This window comes from Medicago sativa, chromosome 1 (genome assembly GCF_051527215.1).
Source record: "Medicago sativa cultivar Bolivia chromosome 1, Bolivia_mono, whole genome shotgun sequence".
Taxonomy (NCBI): domain Eukaryota; kingdom Viridiplantae; phylum Streptophyta; class Magnoliopsida; order Fabales; family Fabaceae; genus Medicago; species Medicago sativa.
The window spans coordinates 28149759-28170887 of record NC_140749.1 but is presented as its reverse complement, the minus strand read 5'-3'; the positions used below and the strand labels follow the sequence as shown (position 1 = coordinate 28170887).

The window sequence follows — 21129 nt, the reverse complement described above, 5'->3', positions numbered from 1 at the left end:
TACATGTTATGGTTCCTCATAAAGCCTTGTGATGGACAATCTTCTTCAAGGGTTAATTGAATTGGGCAAAATAGCTTGTCAATGGCTCTATACTTTAGTCCTTTAGCTAGACTTGGTTAAAAAAAAAAAAAAAATTAATTATTTATTTAAAAAAAAAAAATCATATTCTGATACACAAGACAAGCACAAAACACAAGTAATTTACTATATCTTAGGAAAGAACAACAATATTATGATCAAATAGACATACAATGAGACAAAGTTGAACCAGTGTCACTCTAGCAGGATTAAACTATTCCAATTACCAAGATTTTAAGGTATAGCAGAAAACAGATTAATGGAACTTCTGGCAGCCTTAGCTTCACAGTAAACTACTTGATAGTAACAAATATGACAGAATAAAGTTGTAAAGAGTAAAATTAGTGGCACATTGAAGATAATCCTTATTTATCATGCAAGTTGATCTGGATGCCAAAGGTGAAAACATGGATACAATAGACTCAATCAGAGATAAGAGTGAGCATTCAAGAGCCTCTCATCGGGAACTTCTGACCATGATTCCATGCAAGAGTCACTCATTAGGTCTTTTCGACCATGCATGAATCTGTGATTCATGATGCCTTCATATCATCCAACTTGAAACGCGCCTGCGCCAAAAGAGTAAGTTTAGTCAGCTTGCAAGAAAAAACTGCTATTTGGTCCCCCTAAGAATAAGATTGCCCGCCTCAAACCTCTTTCTGCGATACAACCAACATCTTTCTGTTAACGTGTTTATTGATTTGACGTCATTGTCACATATTAAGGGCCCGTTTAGTTCTAACATTCGGGAAGGTATTATGAAAACCCTAAACAATTTGAAAATGCATATTAAACATAGATTGAAAATTTTCAAAATATTGTTTTTGGGGTTTCCAGAAATGCATTCTCTTCGGTTAGCTGCCATCTTCTTTCTATCATAATAAAAAACAAAAATTCAAAAGCAATTGTCGTTCCAGTCACCCACATACAAAGTAAAAATTGAAAATGCCATTAGAAAGTAAACGGGCCCTAACTTTGTGTATATAGGATTTAGTAACCTGTATATTTTTTGAAATGTTAAGAGTAATTTTATTGGATAATTTGTGTATTGATTTGATGTCACATGTTAACATTGTCCATATCATTAACCATCATTCACATACATGCCATTGGTGAGCATCAATAAGACCCGAAATTACTAGAGATATCTTACCAGAAATTTGTGATTCTGTTCAAGGAGGGGAGAGAAGATTGTACAAAATTTCTCTATGTCAGCATTGATATTACCGGTGCCTCCTATCACCTCCATGAACTTCTTCCTGTCTGGAGCAAGCTTCATGACTACCTGTAAGTTAAACATTCAACACATCCCAAATGCATATTCAGTTCCATACACTCTTAACCATCCTTGGAGAAACAAATAACTGAAAAGCACAAAAAAAGGGAACATTGACTGCGACCGTGCGACAAAGGGAAAACTACATGGTATTTGAGCGTTTGATCTAAATTGAATAGACTACTGTGTAGAAACTACACGATAAATATGTCGCTTTATTTTAGTCAATACTTAAATGTTTTCTAACTCAAATCTATTTTGGAACTCTGATATGCTATAAGTCTAAATTATAGCAAATTACGATGTTCTACTTGAAATAGCTTAGGGAAACAACTTATGGCATGTATATAAGCTGTTTTTAGCCTATTTCTACAAGCTCTCTAGCGTACCCTATGTAAACAGCCTATAGCTCATATGAAAACAGTTCAACTTTATTGTATCTTTTGTTACATAAGCACGAATAAGATAAGTGTTTATGCTCACAGTGCTTAATTAAGTTGTTTATTCAAACAGGACCAAATAATGTAAGAGTCTGAATACTTATATGCATATTTCATAGAAAAGTGTAGCATTCATACAATAACTAACAAGGGGGAAAGATTGTAGAAAAATGGCAGCAACACACTATGCAATTCAATGCATTTCCTAGGAACATTCAAGAGATCTAGGCCAATGTGAAACAAGATTAAACAGTAGGGCACAAATAAATTCTGTTTTTATCAAGTTTGAGAATTACAAGAGCAAAGTATGAAAAGAACATTACAGTGAAGCTTGAACTAGCAAGCCAGCCATGCCACTTCTTCAGAGTCTTGTTGTATGCATCTGTACAGGCTTGTGACATTGGCCAATCCTCATGCTCAATCAAATTTTGAAATAAAGCCACCAAGAAATCCATTGCTCTGAAGATTTTCAGGTTGGGAAAATTAAATTACCATAAATAATATAGCGTGAACGATTAATAGAACCTAATAATAAGCTAAGGTCTTGTCAATAATAATAATAACAACAACGACGACAACACCAACAACACTAAATGTAACAATAACAATAACAATAACAATAACAATAACAATAATATAAGAATATGATATGAATGCCTCAACTCAACACCTTGAGGAAGATAAGTTGAGTATTAGAAGCGTGACAAGTTCAAACATCATTGTATTGTGTCAAGAGTCAAAAGTCAAGTTCTCAATAAGTTTATTTACTAGCTTGAATCCAGCAATTTGCATCTCCCTCAATTTTTTGTCACTTTTATGATAAATTCAAAATACTTAAATCATGTGACTTGTTGTATGATATGATCTCCAATTTTGACCACAAGCTAGTGTTTACATGTGTCTTTTCCGTCTAATTGAATTTGCATTCCATATATTGTATTTTACGTGAAATCATGCAATGTGAAAGCTTCTGTCCATAACACTAGCAAACCATTTGTTCGACATAAACACGAAACAAGTTCAGGCTTTGTCTTTCCGGTTTCACACTTGAGTTAATATTTTTAATTTCTTATTGAAAAATGTTCTCTACATAACAGATTTGATAATGTCATACAAACATGAAACAAAAGTTAAATGAAAATTGCATGGTATTTATTAATTACCTTGTTAGCCAAAGAAGTCCATTGGTACAACTTGATGATGATTTAGCAGTTTTACTTTCAATCTCTACTTGTACCAAACTGTACAGGATATTAAATCTTGATGGATTGGATGAATACAAAGTTTCCAATCTCTGCCATGAAAATCAATATGGGTATAGAGTGAGAACGTATACATAGGATACAGATATACTTTTGATACATGTACATACCAATAATTGTATGAAAAGTTAAATCATTAGAAGGGCCTCTTTAGTTTGACTTATTTGAGTTTATCTTCTAGCATAAGAACTTGCAAGACTGTTTGGGAGAGCTTATGGAAACAAATTATGACATGTTTATAAGTTGTTCTTAGCTTATTTCCATAAACTCAACACGATAGCTTATATGAACAACTTATAGCTAATATGAAAACATTTGACTTTATTTGAACATTAGTTAAAGAAATAGCTTATACATAAGCACTTATATGAATAAGCACTCATATTAAGCTGTTCATCCAAACAGAGCTTTTATGAAAACCAGATAAAAACTCAAACAGAACACAGTGAATCGCTGCTCAATAGCACGATACAGAAAAAGAGGAATACATCCAAAGCTGCTAGATAGCATATGATATGATGATACATACATCCAAATATGAGTCAGAAAGAACAACTGACAGAAACATACCGTTATATTACCACCTATGTCAGATTTAACAAGGGTCATAGCAGCTCCAAATTTATCTGTCATAAAAAAATACATTAGTTCTTCACTTCTTCTGACCATAGGGCAAGTATTCATATTATACATTTGAAACAAATGAACAATTAATCATGGTTACTAATAGAGTACTATAAGGCATAGACAAGTTTCTGCTCTAAAACTAATACCAGTCATCCTGTTCTGTACATCTTTTCTCCTGATAATGAACTATATCCTTATAAGTGGAAGATAGAGATACCTAAGTGACCACGATATATACATTAAGAGTAATTGCAATATTTTCTACATTTATGTGACAAAATATATATCCTAGTGATGATGAATACTATGACACAATACAGACACATCGACACTACTGATATCAAAAACATAAGACACTGACACCAATACATATATATATATATATATATATATATATATATATATATATATATATATATCTATTTATTATACTTAAATAAAATATGAATGTTATTATAAAATATTTAAATTGATAATCAAAATATATGTGCATATCTAAATTGAGCAATCTGTCCAAAGAGTGTCTAAGGTGTGTCCACACAGATTTTTGTTTTCTGGGACACATATTTGAGTTTTAAGACATGTGTCGTACGGGGTGTCAAACATTGACGTGTGCCAGACGTGGAGACACACCTAATTCATGAAGTGTCCACGCTTCATAGATGAGTAGGCGATCAAGAATGAACAATTCATTAAGATATTTAACAAATAGAATATCACTAAACACAAGAATAATTTGAATTTTCCCTTTGTGAAACAAAAAAGAGGAACACACTAAAAAATGTCTAATAAGGGACCATGAGAATGCACCTATAACAGGTAATATGTGTCTGCACGAATCCAAGAAATGTTTGGTCAGAATTTCTCCTTGCTCAGACTTTACATGTTGGAGTTCTTCCAGTGCAGGACCGAAGACAGTCCCCTCCATTTTTACACTTTAGCTAAAAATAACAATGTCAAAACCAAACAAATATATCAGCAATCCCTTAGCAAAGATCAAATCTGTACAAAGCACTGACACAAACAAGGACACCAGACATGATACTGACCCTAACACAATGCATCGTAACAATTTAAAAATATAGAATTGAATATAATCACATGTGTCGGTAGTGTGGCCACTGGCCACTGACACACTTTTAATCCTAGATGTCGGTGCTACATACGATATGGGCTGTTAAAATTCAAGTATCCAAATATTACTTTTCTTGCTCCTTATGACATACAAATTTAAGAATTTGAAATTATTGAACATAAATTAACTAAAGGCAATGATTTTATAACTAATAAAGGCATGAGTCATTGAAGGCAATGTGAGATAGAATCCAAGAATAATAATATCATACAAAGACAACAACAACCACCAAGCCTTATCCCATTGATTGAGGTTGGCTGGCTACATGGATCAAACGGCACCATAATGTTCTATCAAATACCATATCTCTATCCAACTCATTAATCTATATATCCTTCTTGATAGTTTCTCTTATTGTTTTGATGTGACTATCTTTCATCTGATCTACTCTCCTTACTATAGAATCCCCGCATGTCTTTTCTATACAAGCTCAAACAACCTAATCCCAGTTTCCACCATCTTTTCTACTATAAGTGATATCCGAACTCTCTAATATTGTCATTTATAATCATATCCCGTCTAGTCTTACCACAAATCCAACACAACATGATCATCTCTGCTAAACTTAATTTATTTTCGTGTTGGTTCTTTACAGCCCAATTTAAAAGCTGATTGTATTTATTAACACCTAAAAGCTTAAAAATAATTGTCTTACAACCTATGAAGCACGGATACAGACACGAACACTCTGACACGCCAACACAGCTAATAATTTGAAAAAAAATCACATAATTCAGTGTAATTACTAAGTGTCGTGTCGGTGTCGTGTCAGTGTCGGACACGACACGTGTCCGTGCTTCATAGCTTACAACTATGCAGAGTTAAAAATTCTATGAGATCATCACAACTTCCTATCCTAAAAAACAAAACTCCAACTGACAGAAACATGAAACAGATCAGATGACACACATAAACAATATTTTGAGGTTACCAATTTCACTTTTTAGGACCAACCCAGTAACTGAAATTGAGAAATAAGAAAAACCCATTTCATAAATTTTCCAAAAGATTCAAAATTTAACAAAATTTTTTTAAAAAACATTGATCCATGAAAAGGAAGAAGAATTAGAAGAGAGATGATGTGTACATACATAGTATATGGAATGGCGAGAATGGAGGGAGAGAAGTGTGATCTGATGTGATGAGATCAGAATCGGATATCAAAATTTCTCTGTTTTCTTCTTTCTTTGTCCGTTTGCCTTTGGTTACGCGGTTCCAGAAGTTGATGCATATGTTCATCAAAAATATATTATTTTTATCATAAACAATATATGCTTGCTTTTTCTCCTTATCATATTTTAAAAAATATTTTTTGTAATTAACTAACTTTTTTTTTAATTATTGTAATTAACTAACATGTTTTTTTGTTCTTCCATTAAATAACTTATTTTTGTTTTTTTTATTAACTATAAATAATATTCATTTCAGTGTGTGTTTGATTTGGTGGTGATGAAAATTAATTTTGATTGAATTGAGTTTAAGAGAATTGATTTTAGTTAAAAGTGAGTTGGATGTGAATTGGTGTACGCATGAATATACAAAACTAAAAGGGATTTTTATCAATTTATATTGTTTGGATAGCATGTGTCAAAATTGATTCTAGATATGTATGTAATTATCAAAATGGGTTTTAACTTATTTAAAATTAGATTTCATTTATATTCAACAAAATTTTTGTTAAAAAATATTTACTAGGCTAATAATTATTTCACATATATAATGAGTATTTATTTTAAGATTTATATCTTTTTGGTAGTATTTGATTTATTTTAATTTTTTTTTAAAGAATTTGATTTATTTTAATGTTGTCTTATTAAATAAAACATTGCCAAATTTAAGTACAAGTAAAAGATAATCAAATGGTTTTGTCACAAACAATAAATAAAAAATTGAATGGGTCTTGTTCGGATCTCTTTCTTTTCTGAAGCAACAACATAAGAAGCCTGATCTTGCTTCCCTAACCTCTAGAACGTACTGTAGTGAGCAACAGTGAAGAAAACGCAACAGAAAACCAAGGGTAAAGCTGGAAAGAATTTGGGGTTTCACCAGGATTGATTTTAACAGACGCGGAAGCTTGGAATTGTAGCTTCTTGTAAACTCGTGTTTGGGACTAGAATCATATTTTAGGGATTCGATTTTGCTAGTTATTTTTCTAAACATCCAAAAGTTTACTCAAATCGTGTTTTATAGCTGAAACTCGTGCTTGGGGCTGCAAAACGCAGATCCAAACAGACACTCATTCTAATAGATAGAGTACTTGATGCAATATAAAAAAAACTAAAAAAAAGGGTTAATTTAGAAACAAACTCACAACATTCGTGTTAATAGCATAAAATAACAAAATACATAACTCTACAAATATGATTATATTCAATTTTTTGGAATGTTCATGTATTTGTATCTATAATGTTGACGACACCAAATTTATAGATCGAATCTAGAGTAGATTAAGTTGATCTAACAATTTTAGTAGAACAAATACCAAAACAAAACGGAAAAACAAAACAACGTCGCACAACGACAATGAACAAAACATCGTCACATTAATACGAGGAAATCATGAAAGAAAACACTAAAATATGTAAAAGTACTTATACAGCCTTCAGTTAAATAATTAGTATAATCAACAAAATAAATATTGTTTTGAGAAAATGGAAGACCCAATGCTATTGTATTAATAACTCAATTAGTTTTTCGGACAAATTTAATAAATTAAAAAAATATTTATTTAATAAATTAGTTTTTTGGATGAACTTTATGAGTTTTAAAAAAAATTTCATTAATTTCTAATTTATTTAATTATGTTAATTATTATGTGGTTTTTTAATTTATAATTAAAAAATTACACACTTGGCATCCTACTCATTTAATTGTGGTGCCACGTTTGCGTTGACTGGGTCGAAACCAGACCAAAATTGCAAAAGGGGGTAAGCTTCAGGGGCAAAATAGTTATTGTTTTTTATAGGCGACCAAAATCGCAAAATTGTGAAACTTAGGGGGTCAAAAATGTATTTAAGCCTTAAATATGAAGCAAGAGAAAAATGAGAAATCATATGTGTTATGGAATAAGAGACAAAACACATACTTTCAAGCTATTTCACGTAAGAGTTGTGCTAGCAACACTCTCTTCAACGATTACTTTCTTATTGGCTAAAATTAATGTTAGTCTCATACTTTAGAAATAAGTTATACATACATTGTTTTCATCTAATAAGAGAATGAGTGTTGAAGAAGATGTTAAAAAGAGAGTGTCATTAACATTTCTCTTTTACGTAATATATTATGATCAACAATAGAAAAACTTATAATATATTTTTATTTTATTTTTATTCTTTAATCTTACATAAATTCCAGAGGAAAATATATCATGTTACACATTAGGAGTATGACTAAGTATCCTCTCACCAATAACAACATCAGGACCCCATGGAAAACACTTAACACCATCACTAACATCACATGGACCTGATTCGTTTACTATCCAACGACAATCATTTCCGCAGTCATGCACATCTCGTTTTTGAACATAAATGTCAAAATGGTGTCGTATATTGCTCCAAGTAAATCCGCAAAAATATAAGGATCTAGGAAATGGGAATTCAGGATAAAAAGCAAAGGTGTATGTTTCTCCAAATTTCAGAGATTTAAATCCCTTATCATGATTTTTGTCTTTACAATGAACACCAAGCTGGTAGTTGGTTATGTTGTTGGTAACATACACATTTACCAAGTCAAAGTTAAAACTTTTACCTTCTTCGAACTGCAAAACAACGAGAATTGTTAGTAACATAGATATTAAAGACACAACTTTAGAGATTGTAACCATTTTGTTTTCGCAATTTGTTAATTGATGTAATGATATTGAAACCTCTGATCAGTTTCTTGTTATATATATATATATACACTGCTGAGTCAAATGAATATGGCCATATAAGGGATATAATAAGTGCAAAGACCTAGCAGTCAAACATTAATAAATATATTGCATCACTATTCATTACTTTGTATAGTCAATGGTAGAGGTGTACATGAATTGGGTCAATTCAGAAAATCTGGTCAAAACCACACAAAAATCCCAAAAAAAAATGGGTTTGAATGGATAATTGGGTGAGTATAGTTTTAAAAATTAAAAATCCATAAAAAATAACGGATTTCGAGTAAAAACCAGACTCAAATCAAATAAACCCACTTACCTAATAGTTCCAACATTTTTATTTTTATCTTCATTGGGAAGAAGGAGAATACATAAGATTTTGGTCATAAATCAAGTCTAATTTTCAAAGTTGACATAAGACATTCTTGTATTGAAAATCAAAATATGCTAGAGTTACAAATTCAGATGTTTCACTTTTGGTTATTTCAATGCTACGCAGTTTTATATCCTGCAACTTTAGTTTGTTGCAAATATTTTAAGATGAAATTTATTATTTTTTTACGCTAAAATATAGTAAAAATAAGTTACACAAATTTTTTAGAAAATAAAAAAGTTGAGTATTTTTTATGAAAAAAAATATACGACTCATCATTTAGTCATTTAATATTAACAAAAAAAATAATTTGGGTAACCCACTAGTCCCAACTCAAAGGAAGTTATACCCCACACCCCTACATTTATACCTTCACCCCAACATTTGACACAAACTACCAAATTTACCCTTTATATTAGAAAGAAAGAAAAATAAAAAACACCTGCACTTTTCACCCCCACCTTTTTTTTCCGGAAACAACGTGGCTACGTTTTTTGAAAACGCTTCCGGGAAAAAAACCTTAGAAGTTCAACCCACCTTTCCTATGAAATCGCGTGCTTCTGCTCTCAACAATCACCAGTCCTTTTTCCTGTGTTCACGTAATGGTTGTTGTGTTCTTTCTCTTAATCTTTTCTTGCGTTTGTTCTCTTAATCGTTTACCACCGGAATCATTGATTGATTTTTGAGGTTTTCTAGGTTTGCCAAGTTTTATGGGTTAGTGGATTATTGGAATCTTTCACGAAATTGTGTTCTATGTTATCGGAATTGATCTCTGAAACATTGATTCCCGAAAATCCATGCAAAACGTTACAGTTGCAATCCAGTAAAAGAGATGAATCGGCTCAGACACAAATTTTGTTGAGTTCTTAATTATTATTATTTCTTTTTTAACTCAAACATTTTCAATAAAATCCAAAATTAAGAGATGAATTTTTGTTGTTCTTTATTCAGATGGGAATCCCCTTGAATAAAAGAAACTGAGATGAATTACGAGAGGAATTCCCATCTCTTCCGAAATCCCATAATTTTGTTAATTTTTGTTGTTCTTTATTCAGATGAGAATTTCCTTCAATAAAACATGTCCCTTAAATAAAAGAAACTGAGATAGGAATTATTGCAATGTTAAAACTGAGATGAGAATTGGGAATTATTGTTGTTCTTTATTCAAATTCATAAGACTTACTATTTGTTTGTTAATTTGTTACATATATAAGCTCTTGCGTCTCATTTTATTATGAGAGGAATGCTTTTAAATATATTAGTTCATATGGACAATAAAATCTGATACAAATATTAGTTCTTTTAAATATCAGACTTAAATATCAGTGTGTGTATAAAAAGAGTGCTTTGTGTGTTTGAGAAGGAACAATGTTCTAAAAGTCAACAACGAAAAAAAACTACACCGGAACACCAGTATATATCTCTTCCGGTTTACTATTTAGAAAAGGATTGAATGACCATTCTGGTGGTATATGTCCCGGAAACCTACACATGAGTATTCCGAAAATATTTCGGAAACGTGCACATGAGAGTTCCGGAAAAAAATTCAAAAACATTTTATATTAAATATAAAAATCTGAAATACTCTTGTTCAAAAAAAAAAAAATCTGAAATACATATCTCGAACAATATCATGTTGGGGTGAACTCATACTGGATTGGAATTGAAAAATTTGAAAGTGAGAGTGAAAAATTAATATGTTAATGTTCAAATAGAAAAAAGGGTAAAATTGGAATTTATGAAAATGTGTAGGGGTGAAAGTGCATGTGTCGGGGTATAGGGTAAAATTTCCCAACTCAAATCAAACCAAAAATTAGTGGGTTTGTCCAACCCGGTCCAACAGTGTAACATGTGGTTATTTCACCTCACCTAAACCATAGTACTCTATATGGTTCGGATCTTGGGTTTGACCAAAACGGCCCACGTACACCCATAGTCAACGGAATATAATTATGTTTTAATTATCAATGATTATTGATTTTATATTTTTGTTATCAAACAATTTTATTTTTCCATTATAACTAGATATTATCAGTAATAAAGTGATAAGTATAGTATCGTATCCACAGAGATTGTTGTTTCATCCAAACAATTCGCGTTACTTATTTTAAGTTGACGATATAAAATAAAAGAGTTAAGGATTAGAGATTGCAATTTTCATCTGTTTGCAACAGAGCAAGTTACCTGATTTGGATGCAGAAAAGTAAGCAGCGGTTAGTACTCTTTGAATCCCGACTATTTATTTTGTTGGATATTAAATAACATTCATGTCGCGTTTAGTTATCTTAAGTAGACTATACAAGTGATGAGTCTGTTGGGACATTCTAACCTAGTCAGTTGTCAAGTTGCACCTGCTAATCGCACGGTGATCCTTACATGCAGGGTCTATACTATCTTGGTTGATTTAGGTATATCCCTCCGATGGCTAATTGCACCTGCTAAACGCATGGTGATTCTTATGTGCGAGGTCTTGCTAATTCAAAGGTAATTGAAACATAAACTTAAATTGGCGTTCCTAAATTTCCAAAGGTATGATGGTCACACGGTTATACGCATGCTACGGTATAGGGTTATTAATCCTATATGATTTCGCCACCTTCATAAGGATTATTAGTATGAGTACTGGCCAATGTTCCTAAAGGTCTTCCCATCTATGAATCTTAGGATACTCATAACACACTCTCTTTCTCCCCATGGTAGTTCTACAAACGAGCAGGCCTATCAATGTCTACCTTACCAAGAGGTCGAGGAGAATGGTCTCACTAGGATCGGTTCACTCCCCTTGATACTTGTTTCCCTAATTAATAACGAGTTACATTCTAGGTTCAACAAATTTTACTCAGTATTAGTAATGTCACCTCCTAAGTGCTTACTACTAGGGTCAACTCGCTTTCGGTATCTTTCATCTAATTACTAATCACTTACTTCCTAGATAGATAGATATTAGTATACAAGATATAAGTATTAGGATAGTAATATCAATATTGAGCCTTGTCACGACCTAAGTACCTAATCTAGGGTTACACTTCGCCGGAATAAATTAATCCTAATGAAACTTAATAACGAACATAAAATATACTAAAATAAACGAGATTAAATTAAATAATTATTCAACAAAACAAATAGAGGTTCATCTTAGAACTCTAGCCTATAAATATCTAGTTACACATGATAATTAAGACAAAATACAAAAAGATAAAAACATACCCTAAAAAAGATAGGAGAAGATAGAACTCCTCCTTGGCTCCTAGAATCACCTTCCTCTTGAACTGCTCCAGTTCTAAACGAAAAATTGTGAATGAGGAAGGCGGTATTTATAGGGAAAGATTCCACCTAACTTGGGCTAAAAACATGGACTTTCAGGGGCAGAAATGAGGCGCCTAACGCCTAGGGGCATGCGGCTGGCGCATGTGCCTGCCAGGCAGAGGCACCTAGCGCCCCCTGGCATGTGCCAGACACTTTAGTGAAATAGATTTGGGGCACCTAACGCCCCATGTGGTGTTCATGGGCACTTCAGTGTGTTTTCAATGTTGTTTTGCCTGTTTTCTTCAATGTAAGATGTCTTCAAACTTGGGAACATAATTCATCCCTTTGTAAACTCTTTTAAGGCCTCTTGAATCTTCATTCTTCGTCTTCTCAAGGTCCATATAAATCTTCAGATGTCTTGTTTTGCCTGATTTTCTTGATTTCTTCGTGAATTACTTCAAGAACACCCTAAAATTGTTATGTTTCGGGAAGAATAGAATTACATACTTAAATATAGAAAACATTACAAACGTCCTGAAATCATAGGTAATTGATCTAATACTCCTCTGCTTTGCTAGTAAAACATACTAAAATTGACTGAAAAACATGCTAAGAGTAACGTAAGATGATCTGTCATCATTAGTTCCAACAAAGAAGGTAAAGGGGATTCAAGGATACCCTAATCGTTGTTAAACATCTGAATCAAACAACTTAATCATGCATTGTGCAGGACAATTAAAAAACCTGCAACCATTTAATCTATTTTACTGTTTTTACTCTAATAAATTCCATTAATTGCTAAGTTCAACGACAATCCACGTGGAGACGATAACTTATTACTTTATTACTTGTTACGATTTGGCGTACTTGCCAATTCGTCCATCACATCTCTTATATGTTAATAATATACTTTGCGAATCATTAACGTAAAAATCAATGTGTGTGTTCTGACGACAGAGCGTCTATGTTTTCTTATCTGGTTCTAAACCATCTTGGTAATCAAAGCTCAGGTTCAATGACTTGTGCGTGACTAAAAAGTAAGGAAATGTCAAACTCAAAACCTTCATTTTTAAACTGAATTCACAAAAATAGACAGTGGCATAGAGTTCAAGCAGTCCAAAAACCTCAAATTACGAAAATTTGCCGGTCAAAGTCCATCGCACACGTCTGAAGGTGAGAAAAGTAGAAGAATGGGGAGGGGGGGGGGGGGGTTTAATTGTGTTGTCTTTTTCTGAAAAATCTTTTGTTAAGAGTTTAAATCAAAACAAAACAGTTAAGATAATAATAGAGAGTTAGAGAGACAGAGATATATAAAACACAAGCAATTATCATGGTTCACCCCACAATCCGAGGTCAGTCCAATCCCCTTGCACTTCCAAGAAATTTTTCACTATAATCACACAAGTCTAAGATACCATTGCCTCATACAAGACGACTTATACAATCGAATTTATCAAATAAATTTGTATGTGTTTACACATACAAATTTCATACACGGATCGGAACAAGGGATAACTTTAAGCCATATATAATATTTGGGTAATGTTAACCGGTGCCCCCGGGGCACTGGTTAAGAAAACAAATGTAGTAAGTATTGCATTGGAGCTTGTATTGTCAACTCCTCAAAAGCATAAAAAGTGTTATTCTTCATTTTAAAATTTTCTTTTTTAGGTTCCTTAACCAGTGCCCCGGGGGCACCGGTTAACATGACCCATAATATTTCTTGGATTTGTTAGCTGAGACTTGTGACTTGGGATGCAAGCCATCTAGAATACTAATGGATCGAAGCCACAAGTTGCATCATGATGATAGTTTCCCATATCCAGATGAATATATAACCTTGGTAGAAAACAACTGTATTTAACTACAACAAGGCCAAGCATTGATTATCCAGTCTAATAATTGAGCATTACACATTAAACATTGACTACAACAAGTTCCAGCTTTGTTTTGTGACAATCAAAGTGCATTACACATTGTTTCAAATCTTGTATTACATTAAAGAACTAAGCATTTGGCCGTTGATTGTTATGTTGTCGGAAAAAAACTCCAAACAATGCTTATGAAACTTTCTCTAATCTCAGGATACAACCAAGTCACTGACATTCTCACAAAGGCACTACATCTTGCAAATTTCCATCAATCGATTGCCAAATTACGCCTTCTAGACATTTTTAGGCCTTTACTTGATGGGTTGTGTTGAAATATCAGTTGTCAATTAGCAGCATTGCAGTGTAAAAGTCAGTTAGTACATGTTGCTTATCTTGCAAGTAATTGAAGTAGATTCTAATTAGCTAACTAGCAACTTGAAGTTAAGTAAGCGAAATTGTAGTTAGTTAGGGGGTTACAACTTAATTAAAGGATGGTTGGTGTAAATTAGAAGCTATTACTCAACTTGTACTTTATAAGAATGTATTGTACCAAATTGAGTTGAATTGAATAAGAGATTCATAAAAAAAAATAAAAAAAAATATCAATTTCCCTTTCTTTCTTTGCATTCTATTCCAAATTCAATTGATTTGTTAGTGACAACTTTTCCTTTTAATTTTTCCAATGCAATGTTTCTATATGTCTAAATGGCTTTGTTAAGTTGTTAAATACTTAAATATCTTAGCGGCATGACACACTGATTTAAGTACATTCGTCAAATGGTTGATTAATCTGCTGAACGTGAGATATATTCTAAAAATAAAATAAAAAACCCTCAAAGAAAAATAATTTGATTGTTTACATTAATTTTGAATTAAGTTTTTTAAGTAGTTTTTGTCTTTATTTATTAGATACAATGTAAATATTTTTTGGGAGTGGATACAAAAAATCAAATGATGTTCCTTCAAAAAAAAATGTCTAATTGCATTTTTCTTTATGATGTAAGATTTTTCCTACATGTCATATAACTATGTACACGTGAGTATATATAGGATCGTTTCCACAGGGAGTTACGTTTATTTATAAGCATTTTCACAATCGTTCAAGTTAAGGGTTTGGATATAATTTGTTTGTTTGTAACACTATATCCATATTTGACACTAAAGTAAAAACGAGAGGGGATCGAACTATTTCGCTTGCGGTATAAGATAACGAGCAAGCATAACAGCAGCAATCTCTCGATCAATTAACAGACTCTAGCTTTATAACCAATATTATTACAATCATTTCTACAATATCCTTCGTGTCCAAAGCGATATCGTTATTTCCAAGTTAGCGTTTAAACATTCGTGTCCAAATTCCTTAAACGATAACAAAGTCGATCGGATGACTTAATCGACCGTGTCCAGCCTGATTAAGTATCCGAAAGCATTAAAAGCTTGATTAAAAGTAATTATCAAAGGTTTACAAACTTGTCAAGAGTGATATAACATAAGATAGATTGTTATTCTAGTTCTAGATTCAAGGGTTTGTGTCCAAATCATCTTGAATCTCTTTGAAAGCATTAAAAGCAAGAATAACAACAATATTGAATCATTAAGCTAGAACCTTATATATTAAAAGATCAAAAGATTACATAATAGCTTGATTGTTACCTCAATACTACATAGAAGGTGATAGTTACATATAGACATGTAAACTAATGCAAGGAAGGAAGGAAAGATGAAGATTCCATGCCAAGATCCTTGATGTCTCAATGAATCTAGGGTTGAATCTACTCCTTAATCACTTGCTTTGTGTTTCTCTCTTTGAAATAGCTCTAACCTCTCTCTAGAAATGTATAAAATGTTTCAATGGAATAGTGAATAGTGCTAGAGAGAGGGAAAACTTGTATTTAAATGGGCTGAAAACGTGTAATCTCGCTTAAGCGAGATACATCTCGCTCAAGCAAGAATCCTAAATATCCAACCATGGCCAATGAGATCCTGCCACGTAGCCCTGCTCCTTGATGAAGTTGCATCTCGCTCAAGCGAATTATACCTCGCATAAGCGAGGTTGCTTGAAACTTAAACCGCCTTGGAATCCTGCTTGAGCGACTTGGAAGCGAGATGGGAGCGAGATTTACAATTGTTCCCTGGAGAAATCTCGCGTAAGCGAGATGATCTCGCGTAAGCGAGATGCCAAAATCCACAAGCGACCCTGGAAGCGAGATGCAAGCGAAGGTTGAGCTTCTCCCTGGAGGAATCTCGCTTAAGCGAGATGACCTCGCGTAAGCGAGATTTGCTTGGTTCACACAACTTAAGTTTTGGTCCTTGCTTGTCATTTCCTGCATAAATTGGGTAGAATTAGGCATATAAAGCATAAATGGTATAATTACAACAATTGGTTGCTTTTCCGTAGATAACTTGCATAACAAGTCACTAAAAATGCCTCTTTTAACACATGAAATATATTACTTTTGAGCACTTATCAAACTCTCCCCAACTTAGCTTTTTGTTTGTCCTCAAACAAAAGAATCAAAAGGAAACTAACAAGGCTTTGGACAAGCTTTCTAGCACAATACCAAACAATTCAAATCAAATAAAAATTTTCAAGTGGTGATTCAAATGTGAAAGCACCGGCAAGCATGAAGTTCTCCATTATTCCTAGCACAGCTATAAATGTGAAACAAGTCCTAAGCACAAAATACACATCATAAACTTCAAAGTATAAACATATCTATCTATGAACCACACCTAACACACTTCTTTGAAAGTAAATGCAATATAATGATAACAATGATTGAGGTAATGAACACATCCAACAATCATGCTAACATCCTATTTAAGTTAGGTGTCCATCCAAATATCGTCTCAAAAAGCATAAAAGCATGGATCAAAAGGTCTTGTAAGGGTTATAACTTGGCCGGGCTACAAAAGAAATGTCATATGTGGGGCAATTGATCAGAAAGCCTATCAAAGAGGAACATTTTTTGTATCACAACTTGAAATCCATATACTTCCCTACCAAGAATTAAAACCTTTGGTGATTAACAATCAAACTTATAACCTTGACAACTTATTCTATTTTTGATTTTTCTCTTTCTTTTTCTTTTCTTTTCTTTTCTTTTCTTTTTCAAATGTACAATTTTTTTCTTTGATTCAATGTTGTCAGGTTATTTTACAACTTCACCATAACTTAACATATAATGCCTCCTTTTCCTCCCCAACTTGAATACAACAAAACTCTAATTGAATGTTCCCCTATCCTAAGGCAAGGGACAAAGTACAAAAAGGTTAAGGGTTCAACAAAGTAAAATTATCAAAGTCCTATAAGATTCAACCATGAACTGGATTTTTGAAAAATTTCAGGCAAATTCAACAAGCATTGTGCTTATGAATATTGACAGTTCATGTTTGAGGACTTGATTCATTTGGCTCAGATTGGGATATCAGATACTCACTCTTCTCACAGGTAGGCTTTATGTGGTCAAGTAGGTTACTCTCGATTCAAAAAGTGCCTTGATCCTTTCCATGCTTTCAAACAGTTCAAAATAATTATCAGATTTAACATAACTAAAACAAGTTAGACGATGATTATCGGTCTCCAGCATATATACAACAGATTGAAGCTACCTCACATTTAGGTTAAGTACTAAGTGGTTCAAAGATATTTATGTTTATGAAAAGACTTAAATGATATATATTTTGTGCACAGTACAAATTTCAAATTCATAGTAACATCTAGAATAACAGGAAACCAATACCTTGGCATTGCGCTTTATCACAATTCATATCATTATCACTCACCTGCTTTTGCTCAATAATTGGCTCCTTAGAGCACTTTAAACTTTGATGTTCATGAGCAATTTTTCTTTTGACTAAACACAAGCAAGATTAATCAAAAATTTCATCCAAAGCAATAAGTTAAAAACCAAACAACAAGCTAAGCTATTTAACTCAAAACGAAATTAAAATTAAACCAAAGTATTGAACACCCAAAACCGTGCTCAAAAAGTAAAAGTTCAAAAGCAATAAATTGTTCCAACATAAAAATAAAAACATAATCTAAAGAGTCAAAACAAGAGTCGAAGCAAACTAAACATCTCTAAAAATCCAAAAGATGCGGTCAGTGTGCCGCATCATCATCACCCATGTCATCAGATGGATGGAAAGTGGTTGTCCTCTCTGTATCATCATCTACACCATGATCAGCACCAACACCATGATCAGCACCTGCTCCACTGCCCCCTCCTGGGTAAATTGGCCTGTCCCCAGGCCACATGCAAGAGTCAGTGAACTGTGTAGGTGTGAATGCAAAACATCTCGGGTCCATATGAGCATCGTAGAGATGCGAGTAGATCCCCTGGTTGCTGCGAAAAACAGCTGCCATCTGGCTCATCATGTGCATATCTCTCTGCTCCTGTGCTTGAGCTAACTGAAAGGCTTGCTGCTGCTGTGCCTGAGCTCTCTCAACTGCTCGCTGCTCATACTGAGCCATATATGCCTGAAAAGATGAAAAATCAAAAGCACCAAACTGCTGAGGTGCATCCTGCTGTGGCATGCTCTGATAAGGATCATCCTGCTCCGGATCGTCCTGGTGAGGATCATCCTCAGGTGGAGGTATAGGTGGAGGAACAGTAGAGGAGGAGGGTAATGGCTTAATGGCGGCTTTCTTGATGTAGCCCCTAATGTATCGATCATCAATAGGAGAAACCAGCTGTTCTAAAAAAGGTTCGGTGACTGGCACCTCATGATGCTTCAGCAATCCCATAATAAAATCGGGGAAAGCAAGTCTAGTCTCTGGTCCCGCTACACCACCGAGAGCTACATGCTTCAGCTCTCTTGAAATAATCGAAGCCAGATCCACCGGCCTTCCTTTGCAAATATGCCAAATCAGAGGAGGCATTATTTTCTTAGGAGTTGTGGTGACATGACTCTTCGGCCAGACATTATGAACTAAGAACTTAAACAGAATCCCAGCTTTTGGCCTCATATCAGTGAAGGCCGCCAAATTTCGGTTACCCGCTTTGGACTCTATATATGTCCTACCCGGTAGCAAAATTTCCCTCTCAATCTTACCAAGATTCCAATCAGCAGCTCTCTCTCTTTCCCCATAAGGACACAAGGCAGGTGTGTCAGGGTCATCAGACTCAGGTAGGGTGTAAGGGTTGCCTAGATACTCATTAATCGCATCCCTATCGAAGCGGATGGTTTTTCCTCTCACCATTGTGGTGTAAGAAAATGCAGCATGCATTTCCTTAGCATCACAATCTGGTAAAGAATTGGCATAAAACTCTCTCAAGAGATTCAGGTTGATTTTTGGGTAGGGGTTAATGAGTTTCTCCCACTTTCTCTCAGTGAACACAGCGGCAATGTCCGCATACTCACCCTCAGGGTCAATCCGGAAAATTTTGTCATGCCAAGTTTTCTCTTTTTTCAGCTCGAGAAACCTGGCATAGGTTTTGTTTGACGTGTAAATGGTACGGTCCGGGTTTCTGGGTAAGGGTGCAGGACGGTCTACAACACCGGATGAGGAAGCAGTGGTTTTTCGTTTCTTGGTTGGTTGATTTTTGGGTGCCATCTGCAAAACAACCAGGAAAAACCATATACAGTATAGAAAAATGATTAACACATGTATGGAATCAAAATGGGTTAAGGCAAATAGACTTCAAAGGCCTAGGTACAGACAATCTCGCTTGGGACTCGCTTGAGCGAGTGGCAAGCGAGAATTTTCCAGAATTTTACATGAGTACTCGCTTACGCGAGATTTTTGGTAAAGGATCTCGCTTGAGCGAGATTGTTCTGCACCTGTGAAAAATGACCCATTTCCAGCATAACACAACCAAAAACACAAAATTTTCAACATGATTCAACTTCAACCTTCTACTAACCAAACCAATTCATGAAAAGGAACCAAAATCAAGACTTGTGTTCAACATTCAATCAAAACCCTTATTTTTCAAAGATTTCAAAATGGGTTAAAATATACAAAATTGAATGTTGAAATAAATCAGTGATGATTTTGATTCATTTGCATTGTTATGAACCTAAGGGAACAGTCTCTAAACACACCAAAGTCACTAACCCTAACCCTAGCCAATTCTACACATGTTCAAAAACATGAAATTTTTAAAATAAAAACAGAGTAAAGGCATGGGTTCAAACCTGTTAGTGATGATGAATGCTGTAAGATGAATGGAATGGATGCAATGAAATGCTTGAATTGAAGTTTGTGTTTATGTGTGTGAGAAGAGAGAAAAAGAAATTTTTATGGGAAGAAAGAAAGAAAACGTAACAAAGGAAAAATGAGTGGGTGTGTGGTTAAGGGAAGTTATTGCTAATGTTGGGAACCGTTTTAAACCATCTCGCTTGCGCGAGATTAACTCGCTTGCGCGAGATTTCTCCAGAACCAACAATTCAAAAATGTAACAATCTCGCTTAAGCGAGATTAACTTCGCTTGAGCGAGATTTCTCCAGATATGCTTCTATTTTGCTTTGCTCATGAAATTATTCCTAAATGCATTAAAACATGAAAATACTTACAAAACTGGGTGTGACTCCCAGCAAGAGCTTGTTTTACGTCCTTAGCTTGACGCATTTTGAAGAAATCATGGCTCGATTAGTGAAATCGTCGTCAAACACCGATCAATTTCACCACCGAAGTAGGGCTTAAGCCTTTGCCCATTAACAGTCCAGTTGGCTTTGGTGACTGGGTCCTCAAGTTCAACAGCTCCATACGGTTTGACCTCTTTAACCATGAAAGGTCCGGACCACTTAGACTTCAATTTGCCCGGAAACAACCTCAGTCTTGAATTGAAAAGTAATACCATTTGTCCCGGCATGAATTGTCTCAGAATGATCTTCTTGTCATGATACTTCTTGGTCCTTTCTTTGTAGAGCTTTGAAGATTCATAAGCTTGATTTCGCAATTCTTCAAGCTCATGCATTTGAACTTTTCTTCTTTCACC

General features: G+C 34.0%; 1 protein-coding gene across 1 annotated transcript; it reads right to left on the bottom strand.

The window, feature by feature from the left end:
- Window positions 1-211: 211 nt before the first annotated feature.
- LOC146953976 (glycolipid transfer protein 1-like) lies at window positions 212-6058 on the bottom strand. The gene is made up of 7 exons (XM_085713108.1): window positions 5910-6058; window positions 4494-4624; window positions 3627-3682; window positions 2958-3088; window positions 2118-2253; window positions 1232-1363; window positions 212-647 (listed from the first exon to the last, which is right to left on the bottom strand). Exons 2-7 carry the CDS (start codon window positions 4609-4611, stop codon window positions 612-614), a joined length of 609 nt encoding a protein of 202 aa, XP_085569234.1. The 5' UTR covers window positions 4612-4624; window positions 5910-6058; the 3' UTR covers window positions 212-611.
- Window positions 6059-21129: the final 15071 nt, after the last annotated feature.

What these genes read in the sequence shown, in the direction of transcription:
- LOC146953976 (XM_085713108.1), bottom strand. Translation starts at nt 4,611, where the DNA reads ATGGAGGGGACTGTCTTCGGTCCTGCACTGGAAGAACTCCAACATGTA. An exon ending in ACACATATTACCTGTTATAG is followed by an intron (nt 3,683 to 4,493) that starts GTGCATTCTCAT and finishes TTTTTATGACAG; the next exon opens with ATAAATTTGGAGCTGCTATG. An exon ending in ACATAGGTGGTAATATAACG is followed by an intron (nt 3,089 to 3,626) that starts GTATGTTTCTGT and finishes TTTTCATGGCAG; the next exon opens with AGATTGGAAACTTTGTATTC.